General features: G+C 37.9%; 1 protein-coding gene across 1 annotated transcript; it reads right to left on the reverse strand.

Moving 5' to 3' along the window:
- Nucleotides 1-553: 553 nt before the first annotated feature.
- Nucleotides 554-9,461, reverse strand: LOC146740200 (uncharacterized). The gene is made up of 7 exons (XM_085500986.1): nt 9,333-9,461; nt 8,975-9,062; nt 8,728-8,761; nt 4,763-5,081; nt 4,406-4,470; nt 3,904-4,032; nt 554-3,224 (listed from the first exon to the last, which is right to left on the reverse strand). The coding sequence occupies exons 2-7, from the start codon at nt 9,050-9,052 to the stop codon at nt 2,164-2,166; spliced, it is 1,686 nt and encodes a 561-aa protein (XP_085357112.1). The 5' UTR covers nt 9,053-9,062; nt 9,333-9,461; the 3' UTR covers nt 554-2,163.
- Between the last annotated feature and the right edge of the window lie 772 nt (nt 9,462-10,233).

The raw sequence follows: 10,233 nt of genomic DNA on the forward strand, positions 1-10,233 counted from the left end.
TTCAAATTAACTAATTCAGGGAACGTTTTGTATAAAAAAAAACACATAGAAATTGTATTGCTATAACGAGATCAATAAACTATCCGAGATGTGAATATGACTCACATAAAAAGACTCACTCTTTCCATAACACAGGCTTAATCAGTACATAACATTTAATCGGATATCCAGTCTTGTGAAGTCTTCATAGAGCACCACCCTGCTATATACAGTATTCATATGTCAATTGGGCTGCAGACATACCATATGAGAGTTTACTCTGTCTTGTGAAGTCACCCTAACGAACCACCCAAATATATTTTTAACCTTTTCAATCTTTAGTAACTTGACCAAAAATCAAATCATCGACACCTGACATTGTGCCCGCACACCGTGTGCGGTAAGTTGACTTCAAACCGGACGGAGTTCAAATTAACTAATTCAGGGAACGTTTTGTATATATATATAAAAAAAAAAAAAACATAGAAATTGTATTGCTATAACGAGATCAATAAACTACCCGAGATGTGAATATGACTCACATAAAAAGACTCACTCTTTCCATAACACAGGCTTAATCAGTACATAACATTTAATCGGATATCCATTTAATATCTGAAGTAGCAACAAATATAACTAAATTACAACTGCCATATAAAACATTTCTTGTTCAGGTGAATTTAAAAACAATTAAGATAATTGTTATATGGGCGACATCTTTTAGATATTATATACATACGTACCACTAACGGACATACAAGTAATGGTATCATATGTATTTATAACATTGACATTTTAACGGAATTTTACGTATACATATAAATATAAATATAATACACAGAACCAGCTTGACGAAATGCACCACTAACCCGCCACCAACCCATCTAATTTCACAATCACAACAGTATTTTAATAATTAGGACATCCTGATAATAATTTAATGACTTAATAAAATTGAACCTTCGAACTCCCGCCTCCTATGGAAATATTACGATTCTCATTAGTATTCTGGGAATATGATCCGTATATTAATTATAATAAATCGTTTGTATATTATATTGGTTTACAAGTCCACGTCTATTACAAGATAAGTTCGAATTAAATATGCTCACGCAAAACGGAAAACTAAGTAATCATGGAACATAAACATTCACCATGACGATTTATATCGTCCCAGGATGTATTCTCATATTAACAGTGCAAGGGATTATGATCTCAAGAGAACGTAATGTTGAAACAAACTAGTCCCGTCAAATTATGGACAGAAATTTTGTTAATTTGGCAAAAATATAGCTTTATGTCTAATGTACAGCATTCCGACTATTTATGTTGTCGCCTTTTTTTTAGCCCAGTCCGGTCAATAATATTGCGAGTTGCGCTTTCAATCGACGGGGCTATACATATCGGCAGAGAATGGAATAATTACAACTTGGATTCTACTGGTTCGAACAGAATTGTTGCCGTTTTCGACCGACATCAATTATTTGAAATAGCGTTGCAGTATTTGTGAAATGTATCATTAACGTAGAATAAATCGCCAACCCTACTAGAAAATGAGTTATTTTTTAATTGTAAAGCACATTCTAAATTCAAAAATCAAAATGTTGCCAGAAACGTTGCAAACATTTTAATATCAGTTTTCGTTTTTTTTTGTAATTTTCAAAACAATTCTCCAAAATCGAAACACTCTGGTCACCATTATTCAAAAAATGCAACATTTGCATATTTTACGTATTTTTTATGACTTTTGATCAAATAGACTCAATTTTCATTGGCTACAAAATTGTATTGTGAAATAATGACAAGAGTTGGTTAAAGTCTCCTTGTAATTAAATTAAACAAACTAGACTCAGTGAGTCACGTGACACGTCGACTGACATGAGTACATCAACCAGAGATAGTGTTAGTCGGTCAATAATATTGATAAATTTACATAATAAACGTTCATGCCTATATGAAATACATTGGAATGATGGCCTATAAGACAAAACACATGACAAATCAAACTTTGTTACAATCAGAATATTACACATAACCAAAATTTGGATGACAGGGCTGCGTGGGGTGGGGTGAAGGATGAAGAGAAAACATGCGACACTTTGACGAGAAACATTGACAGTGGGACACAGCAGTATCTTAGAGTTTGTTTATACACCATCCCTTCTTTTTAAGCGCTTAGTATCCCTATGGTGTTGGAGCCCATCTATAGAGGGCGTCAAGCCCACTTCCAATTTCAGGTATCAATATTAGATATGTATCACCTTGGTAACTGAATATATGACATGCTTGGAATTTCCCGCCAGTTTGATAGAGAGATTCAATATCAAATTCAGTTATTCGGGGTCGGAAAACCTCGGAATAGAACAAGCCATTTGATGTAACAAGCACTGGATAGTGGTCGATTACAAAAGTACACATACTACCGTCGGCTTTGTTCATAAAGGCGTATGAGGGCGAGAAATCCATTGGCGTGAAATCACCGTTCTGCCAGACATGCGCGAATGCCGCGTCACGATAAGTGACCAATATCGGTGTACATTGGAAAGTGAATGTGGAAAAGCCATGCGTTTCACTGATGGTGGTTGTAGGGGTGTAACTCTGAAATTCCGTTCCGTCTGCAGTTAACTGGTACATGTCGACATCCATGGCTGTTCGGGCAAACAACAGGTAAGTTGTCTGGTAGTCTGTAAAGAAGGTCGACTCGAACGCTCTATTGGTGGGAATGTTCTGAAAATGGTCGAACGTGTCGGTAATTGGATTCCACTTCGCGACCACGCTGTCAGCAATAACCACCGTCGAACCCCCAGTCTGGAAGACCGTCAACACGAGAAATCTCCCGTGCGAAGTACTGAAAAAGTTAAAATGCATGCCAACTCCAAATGGATTATTATCGAGCTCCACAAATTTCGAATCAACGGAACTCCACTCGAAAATTGTTGAAACGCCTGGACCGACTGATACTGCCACCGCTAAAAATTGCCGATCGCCAATGACGAATGGTTCTATATGTGATACATACTCCATTGAGTGTCCGTTAAAGAAATCGCCAGTGATTAATTGCACGAAACCAGTGTTGTCGAACTTATACACGCGGACAACGTCAGTGCTGGTGGCGCCACTCGTCAGGACGTAGAGTTCGTGATTGATTGTAAATGACGTAATTCGAATGACCCCACTATTATCTAGTTGATTACTGATGGTCACCGGTGCAAATTCTCCGTTTATCTCACTCGTTTCCGCGTCACCTGTGATAGATATATAAAAACACGAAAGTTTTAGCCACATAGATCATATTTAATATAAGAACTCCTGTCATTGTACCGGTGTGATTTTTTGGTCTTTCGTTAGAGATTTCAAAAATTTGTTCTTAAAAGAAATTATCATATAAAACAATAACATTGACACGGTAGGGCCAATCTAGATCCATGGCTAAGTACTGTTTAACATTGCATTGATGCCAAATTACTAGTACTAGAATAAATCGCACTTTTACTAAAATCGAATGCTAGCAAGTGTAAATATATTCCCAGCATGTGTGACTTGTATCATCTGTCCTTTACCTCCATGCGTGTATGTATGTATCTATGTATGTACGCTGCGAGGTCAAATTTACACTCACAAACCTGACATTCGTCTGACTTGTGTTTCATCCGTTTTAGATTGGGACAAATAAACCCGACCACGCACAGACATGAACGTTGCTACGACCATTTAGAGTATACACTTCAACATGTGCTACAGGTCGTAATCATTTTCCCCAACAGATATGGATACATGTTTTAACACAAGTTGACATCTAATTTCACGAGGACTCATAGACTTACATACAGTCCCCTTTTTATTTTTTATTTTTTTCAATAATATCAAATGTCATGGGAGTGTATGGAAGTCTAGGGGACTTACTGAAAAAAGTCGTATACTTACATATCTCACAGTCATTCCCGACAAATCCATGAGGACATTGACACGTGTAGCCACCGATGTCATCAATACAGACTCCGCCGTTCTTGCAGGGATTCAGGGAATGACAAGCTGAAAGCACACTTTGGGTAACTATGGTAACGAAGAAAAAATATGTAGCGAGCTTTAAGTCACTTCAATCCGGTAGTTAAATAATACAAGGACATAGTAAAGGTATGGTTACGTGCGAGGAGTTGGTGACGGCAGTCGAACAATACAGGAACATAGTAATACTTTGGTCACGTATGAAAAAGTTGGCGATGAGGGTTAATTACAACAGAGGAATTTGTTATATACAGTGGTATGCATAATGGTTTGTGGTGGTCTTGTTCCCAAGTCTTTCGGACACTTTTTGTGGGTGAATAAATTCAAAACACCAAGTTACCAACCAAATCCCCCAAAATAGGAATTTCTGAGATTCGGCCCATATAACTAATAACGGTGGTCGCGTGTGAAAAGTTCTTACCTGTCAACTGACAAATATACGGCCTTGGTTCGGAGCAGTCTTCACTCTGCCAATAGCTGTCCGATCTGTATTGTGTAAATAAATGTGAGGTTAGTTTATCACTTTATTGGGTCACGATTTATTCCAATAAAAAAAGTTTTGACTTTCGTAGTTGCCATGGAACTGACGACCGGAAGTGCGTCCTCGATTAGCCCTGTTCCAGCGAAAGGCTACGCAATCTGGAAACGAGAAACTCGTCAGTTGTGGTCAATGTGGTTTACGAGAAATGAGGGAATTCATCAAATTGAATCTCTCGATTCCACGGTAAGATATATGATACATATATTAACTAGTATATGATAATTTATCCTTTCTTACCGCAAGAGGGCGCAATCAGAAGTTCCCTGAATTACATTTTCCCATTTCTGGAAGCATACGTTTGAATTGTCTGTATAGGTCCACTGTGATAGGCCACTTTGGTTATTAGCTCCAATCCACCCTTCACTTACACCATTATCGATAAGTAAGTTTGTTAATTTGTTATTTGTTTTCCCCACGTTGATCTGAGCCAGCCTTCCTTCCAGTGTACCCGTGTTACAAGCGGACTGTGCTACGTCCCATGACTTTGATGTCTTATGTAATACATAATACCGACATATTGTCGCGATGCCACCTGGAGAGGGAAGTTGCCTTTGGGCTAAAATAAAATTAATAACAAGATGCAATGATGGAAGAAATTGAAAGAACATTCCATGAAGTCGCGTTAATTCGGACGTCGGGCTCGGATAATTGGATCTTGGAGTGGCGCAACATCAAGGGAGATAATATTATCCCTGAGTGGTCCCAACAACAAGGGAGATAATATTATTCCCGAATTGTCCCAACAACAAATGAGATAATATTAGCTCTGGGTGGCCCCAACCACAAGGGAGATAATGTTATTCCCGAATGGTCCCAACAACAAGGGAGATACTATTATTCCCGAATGGTCCCAACAACAAGGGAGATAATATTATCTCCGAATGGTCCCAACCACAAGGGAGATAATATTATCCCCGAATGGTCCCAACAACAAGGGAGATAATATTATGCTCGAATGGTCCCAACAACAAAAGAGATAATATTATCCCCGAATGGTCCCAACAACAAGGGAGATAATATTATGCTCGAATGGTCCCAACAACAAAAGAGATAATGTTATCCCGGAATGGTCCCAACAACAAGAGAGATAATATAATCCCCGATTGGTCCCAACAACAAGAGAGATAATATTATCCCCGAATGGTCCCAACAACAAGAGAAATAATATTATCCCCGAATGGTCCCAACCACAAGGGAGATAATATTATTCCCGAATGGTCCCAACAACAAGGGAGATACTATTATTCCCGAATGGTCCCAACAACAAGGGAGATAATATTATTCCCGAATGGTCCCAACAACAACGGAGATAATGTTATCCCCGAATGGTCCCAACAACAAGAGAGATAATATTATTCCCGAATGGTCCCAACAACAAGGGAGATAATATATCCCCGAATGGTCCCAACAACAGGGGAGATAATTTTATCTCCAAATGGTCCCAACAACAAGGGAGATAATATTATGCTCGAATGGTCCCAACCACAAGGGAGATAATATTATCCCCGAATGGTCCCAACAACAAGGGAGATAATATTATTCCCGAATGGTCCCAACAACAAGGGAGATAATGTTATCTCCGAATGGTCCCAACAACAAGGGAGATAATATTATGCTCGAATGGTCCCAACAACAACGGAGATAATGTTATTCCCGAATGGTCCCAACAACAAAAGAGATAATATTATCTACGAATGGTCCCAACAACAACGGAGATAATGTTATCCCCGAATGGTCCCAACAACAAAAGAGATAATATTATCTACGAATGGTCCCAACAACAACGGAGATAATATTATCCCCGAATGGTCCCAACAACAAGGGAGATAATATTATTCCCGAATGGTCCCAACAACAACGGAGATAATGTTATCCCCGAATGGTCCCAACAACAAAAGAGATAATATTATCTACGAATGGTCCCAACAACAAAAGAAATAATATTATCCCCGAATGGTCCCAACAACAAGAGAGATAATATTATTCCCGAATGGTCCCAACAACAAAAGAGATAATACTATCCCCGAATGGTCCCACAAGGGCCAACAACAAGAGAGATAATATTATCCCCGAATGGTCCCAACAACAAGGAAGATAATATTATCCCCGAATGGTCCCACAAGGGCCAACAACAAGAGAAATAATATTATCCCCGAATGGTCCCAACAACAAGGAAGATAATATTATCCCCGAATGGTCCAAACAACAAGGGAGATAATATTTTCCCCGAATGGTCCCAACAACAAGAGAGATAATATTATTCCCGAATGGTCCCAACATCAAGAGAGATAATATTATTCCCGAATGGTCCCAACAACAAGGAAGATAATATTATCCCCGAATGGTCCCACAAGGGCCAACAACAAGAGAGATAATATTATCCCCGAATGGTCCCAACAACAAGGAAGATAATATTATCCCCGAATGGTCCAAACAACAAGGGAGATAATATTTTCCCCGAATGGTCCCAACAACAAGAGAGATAATATTATTCCCGAATGGTCCCAACATCAAGAGAGATAATATTATTCCCGAATGGTCCCAACAACAAGGTAGATAATATTTTCCCTGAGTGGGATAATAATAACAGAGATAGTAATAAGTAGTTATATAGTAATTTTCAAAATTATCGTAAAATTGGGTTAAATTGTGCTGTTTTGATTATTATTGCATTTTCTGATGGTGAAGTTAAATACACATAGTCATAATAATTCCATGTTGCCAGAAAACACTGTTTTAGCCACTCTGTGCACGAAGACGGAATCGGGCGACATTGACTCACTTCTAGTCTAGTCAATTTTTAAGCAGGTATTTTACTATAAAAGTTTCAGTTTTATCAGAGTATGTTGATTCTGCAGTGTATTGTGAGTATCAACGTTATTTTTGATAGTTTACGATTTTTTGAAATATACAGAGAACTTGTTTTTCATAATTCATACACACACTGAAGACAGAATATAAGCTATAAAATCTGAATACCCGTAGAGTATATTTGTGAGATATATATTCAACTTGTTAAAAAGAAGCTCACAAATGACTGGTTATGAAATCGAACGTAATGTAGATATCATATAAAGATAGCTATCAGATGATCAGATTTCCTAGATTTTCAAAATATGATTAGATTTTATGTTTAAAAAATAGATAAAAATATAAGATCGCCAAACTACTTTTCGTACAAAACATTGAACATTGGTTCATTCGGTCACGTATGATGACAGAATAATATGTTGTAATGAGATTTTAAATTTTGATGAATACTTTTTATTTTTTGTGAAATAATGCTTCAACATAGAAATTGTTCCAAAAATGTAATTTTTGCATTTTTAAAAAAATACTTTCTTTTAAAAATTTCGTGCTGGTTGAAAATAACGAAAAACAAATTATTATATTTGTTATCGACGTATCTGATATGGGTCCCACGTGCTCACGACGTGTACGACGCGTGTAAAATAACAAGATTGTTTGTTTTGCTCAAAATTAGTATATGTATACTAATGCATGGTTCCCGAGGTTATCTATCCACGCATATTGGCGAAGAAAATTACTAACTTACATATTTATTAGCATTCTTATGTCCAACGATCGTCGGAGTTGTCATGGTCACGCAATATATTTATATTACATCAATTGAGTTTTAGGTAAAAATGGTGGTGCAGTCAGAGGCGGCGACACGTAATTTTGCGTGGAGGCGAGATCTGCGCACTTGCGCCTTGTGACCTTACTAGAGAGTCTGGAGGCATGCTCTCCCTTCAAAATTTTGAAATCTAGACCCTCTGAAACGCTATTTCCTGCATTTTGTGGGGCAAATTTTGATGTCCAAAGGGTTTCAGCTTAATTTTGGAGCGCAGGTATATGTGTATGGGGGGGGGATATCCAAACTCGAAAATACTGGGGTGGAGAGGTGGCCTGATCCGACTTAGGAGTAGCTATGATTCTAGTTTTTCTTTATAGTTCTCTGTCCGAGATCGGCCTCTTCACTAGCCAGGGTCCGCCTAATTAGTCATTGTGTATGAGGCGCTGTTGTATGTATACATCGAATTCGCGAAACTAATTTGATGCAAATCGGCAGCCAACAACTGGATAAGACTTTAGAGAGATGCCTGTATTCAAACATGGTTATTGTCTGGATGTATTGATGTCAAAAGTCCACGTAACAAATTACAGAATGTCACTACCATTCTTTCTCAGTTCAAACTTACCTCTAACGTCTTCCTCCGTTTCTACTTCCAGATTCTAAAACGAGAAAAAAGAATAATGTAAATCGGACATTTCTTCTACAACTAGCTAATTCACCTAGTCACTAATAATAACAAATGTTCCACTTGTACCGTACACTTAGATAACTGGTAGGACAAACTGAGCGTACATGTAATATGATGGTAACATCTTTGATTATTCTACTGTTGAGAGTGTACACTTTTTACTGCTTAAATAGACTGAACATACCTCTGTAAGCGAAGCACTGACGTCACGAGTGAAATAGGACAAGAGAAGGATCGTCAAGGCATGTCTCAGTTGCATCATTACAATATTCCTACAAGGGGAAATTTAAAAGACGCCTGTGATTAATAACTCTAGTACCTGGAATACATTTATGCATAATGAAAACAAAGCAATTGTACTGTAGTTTGTCACCAAATTTAACTTGTTGATTCATGAAATTTACATTTGCAGGTCTTTTATGCTCGTGGTACTCTCCCTGATTACATCACCTACATCGAAGTTGATGACGCGTACGACTACTGTCTCGTGCATAGTAACAACTATGCTGAGGTATGATTGATATATATTTAGAAGATCTTACCTTTCCTGGTCTCTAGAACTTCAAACAGTGCAACGCAACCACGCGTTTTGGGAACAAATCTTGTTCTAGAACGCAGCAATGTCTCGTTTATCGCTCAGTAGTCCACTACATGCAACCCGTTGTCACAAATGCGTCGCACGACTAACGCATTATCCCTTTTTATACCCTAAGCCCGTGGTTGTTTACAGCATACTGCTCTGAACACAATAGGATGCCAATGCCTGCGTAAATTTGGAGTTGTCGGTCTAGGTATTCATGTGACACCGCGGTAATAATTTGACTTGATGTCATGATGCGTCTTTTGAATTGTCCGTACGGTACCGGGTCTCTCTCATTTTCTCTCTTAAGAATCACACCACCCTATCACACTTTCCGAACAGAGAAAACTGACAATCGTGTTTTGTCCCGTGTAAATGAGCTCGAGTTGTGCAATGAAGCGGTTAAATTATTTTCCCCGTGGACGATAATTTTCTCATTATGTTTAATGGTATAGCGCACGCATTAATCGGCGAGATGAATTGAATGGCTGTTTATCAATTCCAGTTAATTAAGCATGTGTCATGTAACGAGTAGTTATAACGATGGAGCAGAAACGCCGCTGACATATGGTTGTCGTGTTCATTGCATTTACACGCGAAGCTGATACGATCTGATATTACTTTGGGATCGATAATTTAACTTTGTATGTATAAATTATTCATATAATCACCAACCAAATTCTTTTAACTAATAAATATTATATAATTTTATAACACAAAGAAATCAGTATATTGGTACGCTGCCGAGAGGGCGAGTACTAATGAATCGCAGATTATCTTTTTAAGTAGAAGCCTACTCATAATTAAAAATACCCATGTTTTATTCATTTTGTCAATAGCAATTTTGTCAATGGGAGTCAATA

The sequence above is a fragment of the Saccoglossus kowalevskii genome, chromosome 7, assembly GCF_978046115.1.
Source record: "Saccoglossus kowalevskii chromosome 7, keSacKowa6.1, whole genome shotgun sequence".
NCBI lineage: Eukaryota > Metazoa > Hemichordata > Enteropneusta > Harrimaniidae > Saccoglossus > Saccoglossus kowalevskii.